A 21,358-nucleotide genomic window follows, 5' to 3' on the forward strand; every position below is an offset into this window, starting at 1 on the left:
CATGCTGGATGGGCACCAGGGGCTATACCAGACACTGTTTGCCAAAGTTTATTTTTGTCGCAACTTTTGCGTTTACATTTAGTTATTGAAATAGTGAAATAATTAACAATATTTTGCTGAATATACCAATAATATGATGCAATTAGTGTTGAAGTAGTTTAATACGGCAGTTTGGTGGTATATTGAATGAATAATTAGTGATACAAAATACCCATTTTAAGGAATTCCTTTTTGTTAACTTTTGAACAGCTTAAAAGAATTACCCATCGTTTTTGGAATATTAATATTACGACCAAGACACGTCTATTGAGCACCCGGGCTGTAAACTGCTAATTACCGAAATTATAGTAGAATGTGTCAAACTATAGTGAAGTTGCTGGAGGCATTTTGAAGACAAATAATTGTAAAACTATTATTTTCGGTATTTTGGGAGTTATAGAGGTTGTCAAGAGACCCCTAACTAACTTCACCTGCAAGTTTAATTCAATAAATCATTACTCATGCGGCTTTACATCATAGATGACATTACACTAAACCTAACCCTATTTTTCTATTGGAAAAGTACGTGAACGGAACTAAGAAAGAAAAGATATAAACAAACGAAAGTAAATACGGAGAATAATGTCGGCAAAATTTATAAATAGAATTTCCACTGATTTGTAAAACCAGAACGAGAGCTTTTCTGAGTTTTCATGAAAATTCACGAAAACGAAAATTCAATGCGAGCAGCGCTGCAGATGATCGAGAAAGTTCGGCAATTGAGGAAAACAGTGCGTTTGTCGGTCAGCTGAACTTATAAAAGTGCACACCTTTTAGTCGCCGCAATCTAACAAGCACAATTCTTATTATTGACGTGACACAACTGTGAATATAAAATAAAAAAAATATTTAATTTACAAATAAGGAATATTAATTAATAAAAGCAGCAATTAATATTTGTGAAATGACGAATAATACAAATAATTCCACCGAAAATGAAGAAGAGGCTCTGACCTACAAAACCGAAGGCAATGCAGCATTCAAAGGTGAAAAGTGGGACGAGGCCGTTAAATGTTATACCAAAGCTATAGCAGCTGGACAAAAACACAAGGAATTATCTGTTTTCTACAAAAATCGCGCTGCAGCATACTTGAAACTGGGTAAATACCAGGCTGCTTTAGATGATTGCACAGAATCCTTGCGCATTACACCAAAGGATCCCAAGGCACTATTTCGTCGTGCACAGTCCTACGAAGCGCTGCAAAAATATGAAGAAGCTTACAAAGATGCCACCGATTTGTTTAAAGAGGATCCCACTAACAAATTAGTACAGCCAATGCTCCAACGTCTGCATCAGATTGTACAGGAACGTGTAGCTCAGAATGCCAAAACATCAACAAAGGTACAGTTATATCTATATACATAAATTTCTTCCCATTAGCTGCTGGTACTTTGTATCAGTACAATTCAGAACTTTTTAGTTCAAAGGCCGCAAAATGATCCTGTTTTGTTCGGTGAACCCTATATCTCGTCTCGTCACCAGGCGCCCGTGATCCTTATTTCTGACCCACTCACCAAACACCCTTCTTCCTTTGGACCCACCCCGTCGAAAGAGCTTTCTTTGCTACGTTATTTCCGCGAATCACCGTACCTACATTAACCATCATTAGGCTCAAGTCCAACACGACGGAGGGCAGTAACAAGGAGGCAATAAAATTTGGTTATTGTGTTTCGCGTGATGCGTAGATTTGCGCCAATAATTTATTCTGTATCGCTCGATGGAATTCTCTTTAATCATCCACGCTGATGATTGCTCGATAGAAGCAAACGGGAATGACATTGGCTAGTGTTCAAAAGTAAACGGTTATCTATTCGCATTAACTCATTGTACGGATCCTAGCGCTGCCCTTACTATATCCACTGCGACCCGTTTTACGGCGTGAATGAAGGAAATAACCGACGTAAGTTGTGGGATGAAACTTGCGATTTAAAGTGCATCGCATCGCGGTCACCGCATTCAAGTATTCAAATCGCTAGTTGGTAGCTCAAATGGTTTTCGGGGAACCCAGCGTTCCTCTGTTGGAAGTAGAGCCACCTCCTAAGCACGTCAGAAATCTCCTCTTTGGGCCAATGAAGGCCCAGGCGAATATAAAAGAGCCTCTGCGCCTGACCACAAACACATACAGGTTTTAACAACATTCACTGAGAATCCAGCCTTCCCACCCATTGCAGGCGAAGTGCTATAGATCTTATCCAGAATTGATACCGATAGAATCAACAAATGCCCGGCATGTTAATGTCCCCCGCATGACACTGACGACCTCTTCATATGCCCGCTTAAACCTATTCGTTCAACATCCCTCTCCCTTTGGTCCCACCCCATTGAAAGTGGCACTTTTGATATTAATATGTCGATCACATTGACGACGATGGTTTCACCGCACTAAGCAGGGATTTGTAAGCAATAACAACAACAACAAAAATCCATAATTTTATGAAAGTAGTATGAATTTTAATTTCAGGTCAACCAAATGATGGAACTTACTTTTGATTTTGGCGCTCCAGTTGATAAACGGCGTTCTGGGGCCAACAATCTATTAGTTCTTGCAAAAGAAGAAGTTGGTGCAGACATGATCTTCAAAGCTGGATGCATTACGAAAATTGCCTCACTGACCAAAGTAGAAAAGGATCCTGAAATTTATTGCAATCTGATTCGTGTCGTTGGCGAATTGTGCAATGGCTCAGTAGATCGAACCAAAGCAGTTTTGCGGGAGTTGGGTGTTCCATGGTTCCTTCATGTATTAGATCATAAGCATGAGGAACGAGTTACGGCTGCACAGTATTGCTTACAAATCATCATTAACTCATTGTCGGGCATGGAGAATAAGCCGGACAGTAAACCCAATAAAGAACTTTGCCAGCAGCATCAAAAGGAAATCGACACACTTCTCACCTGTCTAGTTTACACAATAACCGATCGCACGATTTCAGGTCCAGCACGTGATGCCATTATCGAGTTATTGACGCGAAATGTTCACTACACCGCACTCGAATGGGCGGAGAGATTGGTGGAAATTCGCGGCTTGCATCGTTTATTGGATGTCTGCTCAGAGTTGGAAGAGTACAAGTATGAGAGTGCGATGGAAATGACGCCATCTTCACGCACAATAGCATCTGTGTGTATGGCGCGCATCTATGAGAACATGTATTATGATGACGCCAGAAAGCGATTTGGCGAACAGATTGACGAGTATATCAAAGATAAACTCTTGGAACCCGATATGGAGTCTAAAGTACGCGTGACTGTGGCTATTACTTCTTTACTGAATGGGCCACTGGATGTTGGCAATCAGATTGTAGCGCGGGATGGCATCTTGCAAATGATCTTGGCCATGGCCACTACCGACGATGAGTTGCAACAACGCGTCGCTTGTGAATGTATAGTGGCCGCTGCCTCTAAAAAGGACAAAGCCAAAGCACTTTGCGCCCAGGGCGTCGATATTCTTAAAAACCTATATAAATGCAAAAATGACAATATACGTGTGCGCGCTTTAGTCGGACTTTGCAAGTTGGGTAGTTACGGTGGGCAGGATGCTGCCATACGCCCATTCGCTGATGGAGCTACAAGCAAATTAGCCGAAGCTTGTCGCCGTTTCCTAGTAAAACCGGGCAAGGATCGTGATATACGTCGTTGGGCTGCGGACGGCCTGGCTTACCTTACACTTGATGCTGAGGTTAAAGAAAAGCTGATCGAGGACAAAGCTGCAATTCATGCGCTAATCGATTTGGCACGTTCTGGCGATCAATCCTGTCTTTATGGTGTAGTAACGACATTTGTAAATCTCGTGAATGCCTACGAAAAGCAAGAGATCTTGCCGGAGATGGTAGAGCTGGCGAAGTTCGCTAAGCACCATATACCGGAGGAGCACGAATTAGATGACGCCGACTTCGTGAATAAACGTTGTACGGTTCTGGCCAACGAAGGTATCACAAGCGCATTATGTGCGCTTGCAAAAACTGAGAGCCACAACTCTCAAGAACTGATCGCCCGTGTACTTAACGCAATATGCAGTTTACAAGAGTTGCGCGGCAAAGTAGTGCAAGATGGTGGTGTCAAAGCATTGCTGCGTATGTCATTAGAGGGCACCGAAAAGGGTAAGCGGCATGCCTCCCAGGCTTTAGCGCGCATCGGTATTACCATAAATCCCGAAGTGGCCTTTGCCGGACAACGTTGTTTGGATGTAATACGCCCACTCTTGAATTTGCTGCTGCAAGATTGCACTGCACTGGAAAACTTTGAAGCGCTAATGGCGCTGACAAATCTAGCGGCGATGAATGAGACTGTGCGTCAGCGTATCGTCAAGGAGCAGGGTGTGTCAAAAATTGAATTCTATTTGATGGAGGATCACTTGTACTTGACCCGTGCGGCGGCACAATGCATCTGCAATCTGGTGATGTCCGATGACGTGGTGAAGATGTTTGAACAACCTAACGATCGTGTCAAGTTTTTGGCGCTGTTGTGTGAAGAGGAGGATGAAGACACAGCAAAGGCTTGCGCTGGTGCGTTGGCCATGCTAACGTCAGTTTCGAAAATATGTTGCTCCAAAATATTAGAAATCAGTACATGGTTACAGGTACTGCACACGCTCATTGCCAATCCAAGTCCCGAAGTGCAGCATCGCGGCGTGGTAGTCGTATTGAATATGATTAATGCCGGCGAGGACATTGCGCAGAAACTTTTGGAAACAGATGTTATGGAATTACTTAGCGGCTTGTCACAATTGCCAGATGAAACGCGAGTCAAAGCACGCGAGATTGCGCAACAGTGCCTGACAGCGGCGGAACGTTACAATATTATTGAAAAAACGGACGATGCTATGGTGCCAGATGTCTTTGAAGAAACGGCACGAATTGAGGAGATCGAGGAGTAATTATTCGTACAAGATTTTACAAGTTAGGTAAAGATTGCCATAAGTGCCAAAGTAACAAAAAAGAATAAAAACAAATACCTGCGCATGTATTCGCATAGGTTTTTTCTGCTATCCTGTTCCCACTATATTTTTAGTGTTACACCACAACTTTTTTATGCATGTACTTATTTTTTACTAAACCATTTGGTCGACGAATTTACAATAAATTCATTATGGACGTTTTAAAAATTTCATCCAATAAAGTTTGAGTTTTAATTGAAAACTGGAGGTGTTTATTTATTTATTTCATGATGTGTACAAAATCCAAAGTCTCATTCGAGGCTTTGTACACCTTTTCATTGGGAGGGGGATTTTTAAGTAGCGGTTCCCAAACCCAGCGCACAACCAGCTATCCTGGGATGCTTAGCCTTCTCACGTTGGCTCACTCCCGTACGAGTGTTCGGAAGCTATCCATAGGATACTTGGGTTAATCTCGGAAGTTGTGAGCTGCTTGAACGATATGTAGAAGAATCGTCCTGGGGACTCCCAAGTGAATAGCGATCAGTAACTTTTCTCACTTGCGTGGACTTCTACATATGGAACCATTCTCCTTTTGGACTAAGTAGGTAAAGTAGTAAAGTCCTCTCTCAACAAGGCTCTCATCATGCCCGTCCTAACGTATGGTGCAGAAGCTTGGACGATGACAACATCCGATGACGGGTCGCTTGGATTGTTTGAGAGGAAGTTTTTGCACAAGATTTTTGAACCTTTTCACGTTGGCAACGGCGAATATCGCAAGCGATGGAACGATGAGCTGTATGAGCTTTAAGACGACATAGACATAGCGCAGCGAATAAAGATCCAGCAGCTACGCTGGCTGGGTCATGTCGTCCGAATGGATACAAACGCCCCGGAGGCCTCCTTTGCGTTGGAAAGGTCAGATGGAGAAGGACTTGGCTTCACTTGGTGTGTCCAACTGGCGCCGGTTAGCATGAGAAAGAAACGATGGCCTTGTTAAACTCGGCTAAATCGCGTAGGCGATTATCGCGCCAATTAAGAAGAAGAGCCGAGCAAAGATATAGTGACTAGAAGGGCCCTAAGTTCATATTCGATGCCGAAACCGCCACTAAAACAATCCCTCCTCCACTTTTCAGGAGACTCCCTCCCACTTTCTGCATTACTTTGCGTCCATGAAGTGGATCAGTTCTATTTACCCATGTCTGGGTCCACCATATTTGTAGCCAGTTTCATCTAGTCGCTACTTGCTAACGCTTGGCGAAAAGAAGAGGCCTAATAATGAAACAATGATTTATTAAGGTGACAGGATTCACCCAGCTGAATTTTTCACCGTAGGTATGGCTTACGTCAAAATGATATGCTTTGTTTGTATGTATTGGTATGTTTACATTCGTATGTTTACATTTGCTTGCTGATTTTGACGTGATGGTTTCACCAAACGCAACACAAATACATGTAGGGTTTTACTTATATGTGTTTGCTGTCACCTGTAATAAATTCGCCTTGCTGATAATAGGGGCCAATGAAATAATCAAATGGTAAAGCACTTTTTTTAGTAGCAGTCACCCAGTGGTAGACAGTGGACAAGTACATACATACATACCTATATGTATGTACTGGCATGTAATTTATGTAAAGCCTCTTGCTAAAATGGCTAATGTCTAAAATGCAATACTCTAAATGAATAAATGAAAAATGCACGCATTTCTTTTGAATAGTTTAAAGGCTGTTTTGGTCGTGGCTAGTCTTTGGAATTTATTTGGCATATAAATGCATACATACGTACATATAACCGCACGAACTACATACATATGTACTTATTCTGTTTATTGCCAAATTATTTGTCATACGAGCCACTTATAGGCAGGAGCACAGCAACATTTGTCGCTACAACAAATTGACTGTTAATTAAAGTAAAATACGAATCGGGTATTGGGATCAAATGTGAGTAAAGAGTGTAAATTAAGTGGGGTCTAATAACGTGTTATCGCAAATCAATGAACACCATGTAGAGTCAATCATACAGGGTGGCTGATGAAAGCCGCTACCAAAAAAAAATTGAATAACTTTTTTTCTTTTTAAGTTATCTGCTCCATTTTTGGAAAATGTAAAATGGATAACTGGGACACGCAAACAAGAATTTGGATAGGCCGCCGCTATCACGCACTGGAGTCCGTAGTTTTGGTACAGAGAGAGTACAGGCGGATGTTTGGCGGCGATCCCCCGAGCAGATGGACCATAATGAGACTGGTGAATAATTTTGCTGAGCAAGGAACAGTCGCAAGAAGGCCTTATCATCGAAACCCACCAGTTCGGACGGAGGAAACGATCGCTGCCGTAGCTGCAGCCATACAAAGCAATCCAAGGGTTTCAACAAGAAGCTTATCTGCTCAACTTGGTGTCAGCCGACAGTCTTTGCAAACAATAATGCACAAAGATTTAGACTTATTTCCCTACAAAATTCCAATGGTTAACAAACTGAATGCAGCAGACTTGCCGATTCGCTTGGAATTTTGCCAGAAGATCCTGCAAATGGTGGAAGAAGACCAAAACATGTTAAACTGCCTTTTCATGTCTGATGAGGCCCATTTCGATTTAAACGGCAATGTGAACAAAAAAAATTGTCGAATATGGAGTACTTCTAACCCACAGATACTCCACGAGACGGAATTGCATCCTCTTCGCGTGACAGTGTGGTGTGCGGTTTCTTCACGCTGTATTGTCGGGCCTTATTTTTTTGAAGATAATGGTCACACCGTTACGGTTACTGGAGACCGTTATTTGAAAATGCTGAAAGAATTTTTCTATCCAGAACTACGCCGAAAGAGAATTCCTTTCAACTCTGTGTGGTTTCAACAAGATGGGGCAACGTCTCACATAGCCCAGACTGTTATGACAGAGTTGCGACGAAAATTTCCCAATAAACTGATTTCAAGAAACAATTGCGGCTATTCCTGTCGCAACTCTCAAAGCAGCAATGAACAATTTTTTACTAAGATGCCGCACTTGTGTCAACGAGCATGGGGGGCATTTAAATTCAATTATTTTTAAAACTAGTTAAGCTATGGGAGGTTGAATTAGTTTTAAAGGTTTTTTTCGAAGATTTGGGGCTTTATTGTGAAAAAACGGTACAAAATATTTTATTCGAAGTATTGGCCATCGCTAGCTACAACTTTCACCCATCTTTCGGGCAATTTCCGGATGCCGTTTCTCCAAAATTCTGGCTGCTGCTTGGCTATCCATGACTCAACCCATATTTTGGTAGCCTCGTACGAGGAGAACCGCTGGTCCGCCAAATCGCGACTCATATGCCGGAACAAATGATAATCGGAGGGAGCTATGTCTGGACTATACGGCGGGTGGGGTAACACTTCCCAGCCAAGCGTTCCAAGGTATTTTTTGACAGGTTGAGCAACATGCGGCCGATCGTTGTCATGTTGCAAAATAACCTTGTCGTGCCTTTTTACCGTTTCCGGCCGTTTTTCTTTCAATGCCCGGCTTAAACGCATCAATTGCAGTCGGTAACGATCCCCTGTGATTGTTTCGCCCGGTTGGAGCAGCTCAAAATATACGACGCCGACCTGATCCCACCAAATGCAGAGCATGATTTTCTTGCCGTAAATATTCTGCTTAGCCGTCGACGTTGATGCATGGCCGGGCAAACCCCATGATTTTTTGCGTTTTGGGTTATCGTAGTGGATCCATTTTTCGTCGCCAGTCACCACCCGATGCAAAAAACCCTTCCGATTTTGTCGCTCGATCAGCAATTCGCACGTAAAAAATCGCCGTTCGACGTCGCGCAGCTTCAACTCGTACGGGACCCAATGTCCTTGCTTTTGGTTCATTCCCATCGCTTTTAGACGCTTGCAAACGGTTGATTTATCAACGCCCAATGATTCAGCAAGCTCTTCTTGGGTTTGGCACGAGTCCTCGTTTACCAATTCCCCCAATTCCGCGTCCTCGAACTTTTTGGGATGGCCAAGACGCTCCTTGTCTTCGGTGTGAAAATCACCACTTTTGAATAGTCGAAACCAGTACTCACATGTTGAAATCGACGGAGTATGGTCTGGGTAGGCCTCCTGCAGCAATTCACGGGCTTGGGCTGTATTTTTTTCAAATTGAAGCAGAAAAGCAAAGCTTCCCGCAAATTGCGTTTCGACGGCACGAAAGTTGACATACTCGGAGCACGAAAACACTGCGTTGTTTATACTTCAGCGAAATGACAGATACTGATAAATAAAGCCTAGGGATGAGGCTTTGTCATGAATATATATTCAGTATTGCCAACGCGATAAAGTGATAAATAGCGCCATCTGTGTGTCACCTTTAAAACTAATTCAACCTCCAATACATTTAATAAAATTTAATGACCTTCAACTTGAAAAAAAATAAATGAATTCCATACACTAAAAAAAAAGTTATTTGAGTTTCTTAATGTAGCAAAATTCATCAGCCACCTTGTACTTACGCGCATACATAAAAGAAATACATACCGACATATACGAGTATGATGACATGTGCCTTCCCTCCGTCAAACTCGCCGACATGCAGAACAAAATTGACGATCTGTCCTCAACCTCATTGAACGCAGGGCTAAAAATAAATCACGAGAAAACGAAATCCATACAAATTCGATCCACTAGCAGCCGCCCCTTCCACCTTTGCCTACTTCGGTAGTATCATTGCCGCTGAAGACAGTGCGAAACTAGACGTTATCGCCAGAATAAATAAAGCGAACGGCACATATACACAGCTCCGAGCTAACTGGTCTTCGAGCATCCTCAGCGTACATAAAATTGGCGGATCTTTAAGAAAAATGTACTATCAGTACTCTTGTATGGATCGGAAACCTGGCTCACAAATAATTGGATCGAAAACAAAATTCAAAGCTGTGTGAACAGATGTTTACGCAGGACATTGAAGATAAGTAACGACGATCTATACGAGAGGTGCAAAATTCTGCCGGATAAAACTGCGAAAATGGAGGTGGATTGGGCATACGCTTCGCAAGAACGCAAATGAAATCTGCCATCAAGCACTGGATTGGAATTCACAAGGTGCTCGCAAGATTGGCGTTAAAAATATCTTGGAGGAGAACTGTCCAGAAGGAAGTTGAAACGTCAGGAAAAACTTGGAATGAAATCAAGCTTCTTGCAAAAAATAGAATCAGATGAAGGTGTTTTACTGAGGCCTACAGTCTGTTACATAAGAGCGTGGCCACTGTTACACGTAGATAAAAAAAGAGGTTGTCTGTAAAGTCGGTTTACTGACGATAGTTTAACGTGATAACGTCATAAGAAAATACTGATTGAATGGTTGCATTTTTCAAAAGAAAATTTTAATTTTATTTGTTTGATAGATATTTTGTATGGATATAGAGAATGAGTTAACATTAACATAACATAATATAACATAACATAACACAACACAACACAACACAACACAACATAACACAACATAACATAACATAATATACTTTAACATAACATAACATAACATAACATAACATAACACAACATAACATAACATAACATAACATAACATAACATAACATAACATAACATAACATAACATAACATAACATAACATAACATAACATAACATAACATAACATAACATAACATAACATAACATAACATAACATAACATAACATAACATAACATAACATAACATAACATAACATAACATAACATAACATAACATAACATAACATAACATAACATAACATAACATAACATAACATAACATAACATAACATAACATAACATAACATAACATAACATAACATAACATAACATAACATAACATAACATAACATAACATAACATAACATAACATAACATAACATAACATAACATAACATAACATAACATAACATAACATAACATAACATAACATAACATAACATAACATAACATAACATAACATAACATAACATAACATAACATAACATAACATAACATAACATAACATAACATAACATAACATAACATAACATAACATGACATAACATAACATAACATAACATAACATAACATAACATAACATAACATAACATAACATAACATAACATAACATAACATAACATAACATAACATAACATAACATAACATAACATAACATAACATAACATAACATAACATAACATAACATAACATAACATAACATAACATAACATAACATAACATAACATAACATAACATAACATAACATAACATAACATAACATAACATAACATAACATAACATAACATAACATAACATAACATAACATAACATAACATAACATAACATAACATAATATAACATAACATAACATAACATAACATAACATAACATAACATAACATAACATAACATAACAAATTACCCCGTATTAAAGCACTTATCAACAGCTTTCATTTGATACCCATATTGCACATACACAACCAAAGGTTACCCGGGTCCACGTTTTGACCTATATCTCGAGCCCTATTTCCAAAATAAAATATAATCCATGTTACTCGTGATGTAGCTTTCGAATGGTGAAAGAATTTTTAAAATCGGTCCAGTAGTTTTTGAGCTTATTCATTACAACCAAACAAACAAAGTTTTCCTCTTTATAATATTAGTATAGATATGGTAAATATTACCATACATTTTTTCCTTCATATATAAATAATAATAACATTAAAACAACAGGTATTATTAACAAACTTGGTTTTATTTTAAATTCTTCAAGTGAATCAAATTAATAATAATCAATAAGAAGGCATATGCCAATACAAATACGTGAATTTATATATGTACATATGCGCATATACATACATATATAGTATAGTATAGTATATATTATATACGCTCACTTAAGTAGGAGAGAGCAAGATGTTGAACGTTGCCGTTCGTTTGCTTTGTTCGTTCCGCGCTTTCGATTGCAGTTCATTCAAGGTAACGGCAATGAGCAAGGTAACGACAAATGAGCAAGGTAACGGCAATGAGCAAGGTAACACTAATGAGCAAGCTAACACTAATGAGCAAGGTAACACTAAAGAGCAAGGTAACTACATGTGAGCAAGATAACACTAATATGAGCAAGGTAACGACACATTTTTTCGTGCGTGCAGCCTGTTAAATCGAATTATAAGACGTTATCACGTCAAAAATCGGAGCGTCCTGTTTCTTTTTCTATGACATAGAGGGCACCTCAGTCTTCATGCTTTTTGTAAAAAGTCAGCTGTCTGCCAAATTTAGTCTTCAATTGAGTGGTTTTTCGAAATCAGTGCTGTTTACGCCTCTTGCTTTGTGGCAATTTTTCTATGTTTGCAAGAAAAAGGACCCAAATTAACGCAAACTGCTGCTGCGAAATATATGGGAACGTCGAAGTAGTTCGTTAGGAAGTGGATAAATCGCTATAAAAAGGTCGGTAACGTTGATGATTTTCCTGATCGCGGAAGTGCAAGCAAAGTCTTTGTCCAATTTTGACTTTACGTGGAGCTGCTGTGAAATTGAAAGCAAAAGGTGTTGACATATCTTACGGAACGATTCACAGGCACTTGTCTGCCAATAAACCGAAATATCGCAGTACTTCGGAAAAACCAATGTTGAGTGCAAAACACGTTGAAAAACGAGTGGAATGGGCGAAGAAAAACTTGGACCGCGATTGAAGCAACGTATTTTTTTCTGATGAATCCTCCTTCTGGGCATTTTCGAGCATCAAACACCCCTGGACAACCTCCACTAATAGGATGCTTCAACGGACTGTTAAACATCCTGTCAAAGTCCATGTTTAGCGGCGCTTCTCAAACAAAGGTTTTGCTACTTTGTTCTTATTTACCGAGAATTTAAATGCTTAAAAAATGAATAAAATATATCAAAAGGCTTTGTTGCCATCTGCTAAGCAATGGTATATCAAGAAAAATGAAAGCTGGATCCTTCAAGAGGACAACGATCCGAAACATCGGAGTCGAGCCCCGTAGCGAGGCGCAAAACGGAGTTGTCACTTTAGATTGGCCATCTCAGTCACCGTATGCAAATCCAATAGAAAATGTGTGGGCTTTGATGAAAATGCAGCTTCGCAGACGCAAGCCATCTAATTTAGATCAACTTTCTCGACAAATTCGAGCAATTTGGAGTTCTTTCCCGGTAGAATATGCAGAGAAACTAGTGAAAAGTATGCCCCGACGGTAGCAGGTCATAATTGACAATGCAGGAGATTGGACTTGCTACGAGGTATTTCCATTGAGTATTGACGACCAAATTATCAATAAATTTGCGAATTTTCGAAAAATCAATTGTTGTTATTATTTAACAGTGGCCACGCTCTTATGTAACATACTGTATGCTCCAATGAGAGAAACACGTACCGATGATAATGATGATGATGATAGACGAGTATGCATAAGTAGTTTAATAATTGCTTGATGTTATATCGTCGCAGTGCCAGGTGCCCGATCCGGAGCAATTAAGTATGCAAAATAAAAAGGCTTTTCTTTTTGGCTGGGCTATAATAAAAAAAAATACCAGTCTAACGGTTACACGCGATAGAAGTGAAACCTGCCGTAAAACAGACTGAGAGAGAATGAGACGAAAGCAGCATTACGAGCAAGATAATTATAGGTTCATTATAATATTGCTATAAAGTTCATATTTTATTTTCTTCATTTTATCATTATTCATCCTCAATGTTTTCAATTTCAACAAATGATACGAGTGGCTTATGATAGCTAAAATATGATACAAATGCTTTGGTTTCGATGTTGTCAACATATCTTTGAAATACCGCGTCAATGGTTGTTTTTGATCGTGTTGTCGATTCAGTGCGATTGTTACACATTTTTAAATTGAATATTGTATTGAGAACGTCAATTAAAGGAACCGCTGTGTCCAATGCAAAATTTACGTTAAAATTGCCACTTAAAATCATAGGAACTTTATGGTAATCTTTTCTAAGTATCCGCGATACTTCTGGTGTATACTTTATTAAATTTTCGTGAATGAATTCCGTGATGCTATTTATTGATTGATTCGGTGAAATATAAATTGCCACAATTAAAACTGTTTTTCCATTGCTCAATCTGGTTTCGCATGCACATATTTCTCTCACTTAGAGAGCTGAACAGACAGTGATTCTAGTTGCTGAGCATTCAGATCTATCTGTGGAGTTACAATACGAGCACCGTCATTTTTATTGTGGTATATTGCAACACCGCCTGCAATTGCGGTAAATATTTAAAAATGAAAATTTTTACGAATATAAAAATACGGACGCAATACAGCACACGCGGTTGCTATTATGAGCGTCGTAACGCGTATATTACACAGACGTACTAACATACACACAAACATTCGTAGGACGCTTGGTCTAAGCAAGTATTAGGTAGTGTAGTATAGGTGGCTCCGTAATACACAGGCGCGCACACATACGTACTAGCATACATACAAACATATATACGTATGACGCTTGAACTAAATACCAAAGCAAGTAATAGGCAGTGTAGTATACATACTACAATACTCACTATACTAGCGTGGCTCAGCAGTACGCAGCCACACACATATACGTATATTAACATATAACGCTTCGTAGCCAAGAGTGTCGCTTTTTCGTTTCATCGAGTCTCAAATCACTCCCAACGATTCTAAAGAAGTTTTCACTTCAAAAATTATAATTAATTGCACTTAATATATGTCTAGTTGTATAGCTCATGATGATCATCATCATCATTAGCTTTACTGTCTTGTGCATTTACTTTGATCGATCTCCACTTTGATCGATCCTTTACTACGTCTTTCTAGTTTGTGATTCGCAAATTGTGCAGGCCAGCTGTAACCTCATAAATCGTTCTTTGCGTCCAATCAGTAGTCTATGGAACGCTATGCTCGTAGCTCGGTTTTTGCGCATTCTGTACGTAAGCTCTAACCATCTTATTCTTTGACTTTTAATGAAACGAATTAATTTTTTGACGGAAGAATTCTATTAGTTTTAGGTTTTGAAACTTTCATCAAAGAATTTATTTACATTTCAACATTATTTTTATTGTTTTTTTTTATGTTGTAAGAATATGAACTGAAATAAAATAAAACAATTTATTTTTCCAAACAAATTTTTTAAGACCAAGTTTTTGTCGTCAAAAATGCATGTTTTACAAAAGTTTTTTGGTTGTCCTACTAACCACACAAGAAACGAAAAATGTAAAAAGAACAATACGCGCCAATAAAGAAAATGATTTTCTAGTCCTTCTTCGCCTGCAATTCAGTAAATTTTAAAATACCGCAGTTCGGCAAATTGCTTCAGCTGTGAACCAACTTTTTGATTTACTTATTTCTGTTAGTTTTGTAATTCAGGCAAATCATAACCCTCCTCCTAAAGGCAAACTGAGAATGCTCATGGGCATTCGCACAGGTCATTGCAGATACGCGCTCATCTGCACTGGTTTGGAATATGGTCCACTCATTCTTGTCGGTTCTGCCATCAGCTCCGGAAGCTGCAACACACCCTCTTCGTGAATGTGACGTTACAGCGCCGAGAAGGTCGCGACAACTCGGGTAGATGCAGCCAGAAGAAAGGCATTTAGGCTCAGCCCAACCCTGGCCTCTATCTTAGGTTTATAAAGGGAACTGGGTTTGGATGAGGTACTGTGATGAGTAGAAGGCAAAAAAAAAACTATGCGATCCAAGTGCAAACTTCAATTTATTCATTCATTCATTCAAGAACTTTTTATCAATATCAGAGAAATTTTTAAAAGAAAGTTCTAACTTGATGTTAATATAAAAAAAAAAGACAATGCAAGCATTTATTTAGTGTATATTTATTTTAATTTCATGTAAGTATCGCACGCTTCCATATCTTCCTCTGTGAAATTTTTAATAACTATACATATTTTGGCATCTTATACATATATATACATTCAGTGTAGTTGTATATTCCTGTACAAATTCTCGCCAGTGTTTGTTTTATGATACAGCGTAAGCCCAAAATTGAAATAAGTTTTTTTTTTTATATTTGTAAGATAACTTAAATTATTTAAATCTACGCTCCGATGCGGGCAGCTCCGGTACGGGGTTGCTCTGGCTGCGAACTGTGTTATACCAAAATTATAGCAGCGCTTTAGATAATTGCATACAAATTTACAGCTTAAACATACAGCTTAAATTTTTAATTTGCTTCATTAGTTTTTGTTTTCGAGCCGCGATCAAAATTTTCATAATTATACCGATAACACTGCTGTCGGTATCTCCAGATTAGCAGAGGATTAGTCAACTTTGGCTATGCTTGGCATCTAAATATTTTTTTTTATTTATATTTGTATTTTTTTGGGTAATACATACCTACATTTATCTGATGCTTATAAGTTGCGCCAAAAATTAAAACAAAAAAATCAAAAATTCTTCACATGTTGCCATAAAAATTATACATTTTATCGAGAAATTTAGTTCATGCCATAATTTATATATATATGTGTGTGTGTGATCAACTGCGGCGCCATTTGCTGCATTGCCTTTGACCTATCTTCTTCAAGCCTGACGCTTGTCAGGATTTATAAAAATAAATAAATAATTCGCGTGTACGAGTACACTTCGGTTAAGTGTTCGGCCGAGCTCCTTCTCCTATTTGTGGCGGCGGTGTTCCACAAAAGGGGCGCACCACAGTTTTAAGTTAACTCCGAACGGTAAATGATTCTTTATGAGGAGGTCAGGTTTTATACACAGATATGTGTATACATATTTTCCCCTTTGAGTATATTCAAATAAATAACAACAACAAAAACAACTCTGTTATGCTTACTAACTGCGTTTATATGTATATATGTACATAAAGTAATTTAAGTAGCCATCTTCATCAGTTAGAATTTTTTACAATTACAATAAACAAAAATAAACAATTACAAATAACAACAATAATATAACAAAGCAAATTGTGATCGTCAGCGCCTGAAATACAAAAGAGAAAAACAAAAGAGGAAAAATAATTAGTTAATGTCGTCATATTTACTTGTATGTTTGTAAGTTTACGTATTTTCATACATATAAAAGCACCTAATAGGGTGGACCAAACAGTATAATTTTGAATTTCTATGATTTGTAATATTTTCCTTTAACGAGAAATGCACAGCTTCAAAAATTTCATGCTTTACTTTTTCTGAACTTAACTTCAAAAACAAAAAACTAAAAAAAAAAACACGATTACATATTTGAAATACTATTTTTGGAAAACATACTTTTCGAATGCTACGAATATGCATTACCCTTTTGGTCCACCCGCGCAAAAGTTCTTTTATTATTACACTTTTGTATTCAACCAACCTATTGGCCACACCTAATTTTTAGCTATATTGATTGCCATCTACCGCCTTCCCTACACTACTTGAACCGTGGCAAAGGCGCTGAAAGTGACCTTCTTCGGAAATTCAGGACCTGGTGAGCCGCGCGTTTTAATGACTGGCTTCAGCGGCTGTCGTGGTTTCAACGATAAGAGTCCCGCAGATGCCGCCAATTCACGTAGCCGTTGCGAGAATCCACTTGACGTGTTGCTATCCCTGCCTCCATTACCGCCCTCGCTGTGATGACCGTCCACTACATCCATGCCGCTGTTATTGTTACTGTTGTTGCTGGCGTGGCTGGCGTTGCTGATGCTGCCAATGGCCGTGCTATTCGCTTGCGCTGACGGGACATTCGCCACAGTTGTGGCCGGATGTACGCGATACATCTGTCCGTTGGCAGAGGGGTAGATGAGACTAGTAGTGCCATTGGCGTTTGCTGCGGTTGCTGGAGTGATGTAGCTGTAAGTAAAAGGAGATAGAAAAAAAAAATAATCCTTTAGAGTGAGACAAAATATATTTACAGGCAATTATGTATGTATGTATGTATGTATGTATGTATGTACAGGGTAGGCCATTTAAAGCGGGCCCATTTGTTTCTGAAAAAAAACATTGAAAAAAACATTTTTTTTTGTGTTGATATGAAAAATCATTTATTTTGATTCAAGGAGATTTGTTCCAGCTAGTTTTTGAAAATGATATCCTTCAAATGTTTGCCTCTGGCCTTGATGGCCAAATGTGTCCTTTTTTCGGCATTTTCCATCGTTTTGGCCAATATTTCGGCCGGTATGGCGGCGATTTCGCGTCGGATATTGTTTTTAAGTTGAGTTAGAGTCCTTGGCTTGTTGATGTATACCTTGGATTTCAGATAACCCCACAAATAAAAGTCCGGTGGCGTAAAATCTGGTGATCTCGGTGGCCACGGAAAATCACCATTTTTCGAAATCAACCTTCCAGGGAACAATGGCTTCAAAAAATCGATTGTAGCGCGTGAAGTGTGGCATGTAGCCCCGTCCTGTTGGAACCAGTAGCCTTCCATGCGCCTGAGTGTTGTCCTGGCGATGCCTAATTCCTGAGAACGACGATAACTCGATGTTCGCGGAGCCTCCTCAACACTGGCTCGTACAGCCTCGATATTTTCAGCAGAACGTCGTGTACGTTGTCTGGATGCGTGGCTGGTATTGCTGAGACTACCGTGGTTAATAAATTTTGCGTATAAACGCTGTAAAGTGCTTTTGGATGGCGCACTTTTAACTTTATTTTTTTTTTTAAACGCACGTTGAGTTTTCACAATTGAGAAGTTATTTTGGATGTAAAGCTGAATTATTTCAGCGCGTTCTTTTGGAGTGTACTGCTCCATGGTAAAAATTGTCTTGGACTGACGCTTCCAACGCGCTATGTCATTAGTCGATCTGACGTTCCTGTCAAAAGTTATAGGGTTGCCCGATGGGCCCGCTTTAAATGGCCTACCCTGTATGTAGGGGGTTAGCAAGGTCGTGTGATCTGTGGATTGGCTTTCGGCTCGATTTGATTTAAATAGAATTCAAATAATGGGTTGTTTATGTAAAGGGCGTTAAATTCACTAACACGAGCTAAAGTACTCAAATATCTACGCGCATGCGTGCATATTGTGAGCGATAAATATAAATATATTGTATTTGCAAATTAAGGTCGTACAGCAACATTGAAAAATAAATATTGTAAATGATAGATAATTTTTTTTCTAATATTTTTCAACTTAACGCATTGTTGACTGGCAATTTTACGCTGAATCTATCGCATTTCAAAGGCTCTTATTTGGTAGTTCAATACGGAAGTGAAACAATATAAATTTATTTATTATATACAAAATGAATGGAAAAGAAATTTCGACATCTATTTTATATAACTTTTAATTGAAATAGCTAATGCAGGTACACGAGTTAGCTCGTGATCGGCCAACAACGTTTGGGCATGAAAACACGAGTCAACTTGTGACCGGTCGACAAAGTGTTAATTTGATATGTTATAAACATTTTTTTTATGAACTTAATTAAAATCTTCTGGGATGCAATTTAACTTAATTTTAGAAGATACTACTTGGCATAACTCAGTGCACTTTCTTGTGTATTTTTGTGATACTGGCAAACTATCGAAACTAAGGTGGCTTTTTGAGCCTTCTTTTTACACCCAAGTCTAATATACAGCGCCACCTATTACTTACACATACATACATACATATAAGTATTTGTAAACGAACGAGTCGTATTGACGTAACAACAAAAGTAAATATACAAGGTGCTGATCTAACAAACAACTGTGAAAGTATCAGCTTCCAAAATGAGCGCACACATACGGGCACACTTAAATTTGTATTTATGAAATTATGAAGCAATGAAGCAATGAAATTGCATGCTCACGCCCCATATATGCCCTCACTGCTCCCGCTGCTTAGCACTTGCCAATCGCCAACAGCATCACGCGCTCCTAAGAAAATAACTTAATTTTCCTTAATTCCAGTGCAGCTACTAAGCGGTGGCGGAACAGTTTTTTTTTCGCCTCTGTCAGCTAATAGAGGGGAACACAGTGAGCAGGAAATCAACACAAAATCTCAAGCAAGCGCGAAAATCGTTTCATATGCGAAAATTTCCTTTTTCACATACAGATTAACACTGCCACTGCTGTTCATATTTCATATTCACCTTGATAAGTCGCTAATTTCGCTCGGTTCAAACGCAAACATTCATTTGTTGTTATTTGTTTGCCGAATGTGGTTGTATGCAAATATTTTGTTTAAATTTGTAAGTATTTTACTTTTGTTGAATATTGAAATATTTTCTTTGTGCAATTCTGTCTTACAATAAAAAAATTGTAAAAATAGAATTAAATTGAGGTAAATTTGAAAAACTATACAAATCCTTATTCGACATTTGGAGATTTGAAGACTTCAAAAGCATAATTTTTTTAAATTTTCAGCACAGTCATTGATTCGCTTTGCAGGTTTTGTGTAATAACAAAAAAAAATTACTTATACCTAAATAGAAATTGAGCTAAAAAATTTTGAGAATTACATATAAAAAAAAGTTTCTAACTGACTCGCCATCTAACTTAAAATACTAGTCTTCGAATTTTAATTAATTTTTCTGTCAAGTTTTAGAAGAATAAATATTTGGTATGGTCTATGCAAATTGTGATTTGTGTTGAAAATAATAAGAAATGAAAAAAAATTCTTATTTTGGGTAAACTAAGCTGGCAAGTAAACAAGTCATAAAGTATGACACACGCATGCCACACCTATGCATACATAGAGTATATATCTAGGTATATTTACAAATGTGTACATATGTATGTATGTGTACGAATTTGCAGTCAACAAATGGATTTTGAGCTTAGCCGAGATAAACAAGTGAGCCAACAGTGCGAAAATGCGCAGTGAAGCGGAGAAGCGCTTCGAAAATAACAACTAAGTGAGTTGGCCGCTTTGGTACATAACAGCACTTTTAACTCAAGCACTCACACACAAATCATAAATTATCGCACATAATTGTTGCTAATTGTATTAATTAACAGATACGCCACTTGTTCACGCTCGTGGCTTGCCAGCGCAGAGTGAAGATTAACAACAACCACCACATGTGCGATGGTATTCAAATGAGTGGAGCGATTTAAGAAGAAATCGAGCTTTTAACTAGTAGTAATTTTTGAGGACAACATAAAAAGATACCGAGTTAGAAGCTGACAGATAATCAACACCGACTTAGCGCAATTATTAAGACTTATTGATTAATAGTAGATGAGTGATATATGACTAATATGGAATTTTTGTTTTTTTTTTTCAGGAAAAAATTCTACTGTCTCCTTAATTATTAGAATGTTTATTAAGCTTTGCTTGCGACTAAATATTTTCAGCTAGAAGTTGAGCAAAGCAATTAGCAATGAAATGGAAAGTTGCTTGATTGCAAATGAAGTGGCTAAATTGAATTGGATTATCTTTAATATAATATATTAATATGAAAAATAAAAATTAATGCAATAATATTAATTGCCAAATTTATGACGAATTGAAACAATTAATTTTTTCAATTTTTACACCTTCGTTTACATTAAAATGAGCATCCGTATTGCCGACTGCTTTCGGGCAAAATCGTATGCAAGCAAAAGACTTAAGACACGAACT

General features: G+C 38.3%; 2 protein-coding genes across 3 annotated transcripts; one reads left to right on the top strand and one right to left on the bottom strand.

Annotated features, from left to right (window-relative positions):
- Nucleotides 1–351: 351 nt before the first annotated feature.
- Nucleotides 352–5,177, top strand: LOC129245016 (protein unc-45 homolog B). Its single transcript, XM_054882965.1, has 2 exons — nucleotides 352–1,381; nucleotides 2,502–5,177. The coding sequence occupies exons 1-2, from the start codon at nucleotides 944–946 to the stop codon at nucleotides 4,908–4,910; spliced, it is 2,847 nt and encodes a 948-aa protein (XP_054738940.1). The 5' UTR covers nucleotides 352–943; the 3' UTR covers nucleotides 4,911–5,177.
- Nucleotides 5,178–16,660: 11,483 nt separating this feature from the next.
- LOC129252970 (uncharacterized) lies at nucleotides 16,661–19,991 on the bottom strand. 2 transcript variants are annotated; one of them, XR_008583684.1, is made up of 3 exons: nucleotides 19,884–19,990; nucleotides 17,189–17,664; nucleotides 16,661–16,816 (listed from the first exon to the last, which is right to left on the bottom strand). XR_008583684.1 is itself a non-coding variant. In XM_054891175.1 (3 exons), the coding sequence occupies exons 1-2, from the start codon at nucleotides 19,922–19,924 to the stop codon at nucleotides 17,241–17,243; spliced, it is 465 nt and encodes a 154-aa protein (XP_054747150.1). In that variant the 5' UTR covers nucleotides 19,925–19,991; the 3' UTR covers nucleotides 16,661–16,816; nucleotides 17,202–17,240. The 2 variants fall into 2 exon arrangements, 1 of the variants encoding a protein (XP_054747150.1); XM_054891175.1 differs by having other exon boundaries at nucleotides 17,202–17,664; nucleotides 19,884–19,991.
- Between the last annotated feature and the right edge of the window lie 1,367 nt (nucleotides 19,992–21,358).

Source organism: Anastrepha obliqua, chromosome 1 (genome assembly GCF_027943255.1).
Source record: "Anastrepha obliqua isolate idAnaObli1 chromosome 1, idAnaObli1_1.0, whole genome shotgun sequence".
In the NCBI taxonomy this organism is placed as follows: domain Eukaryota; kingdom Metazoa; phylum Arthropoda; class Insecta; order Diptera; family Tephritidae; genus Anastrepha; species Anastrepha obliqua.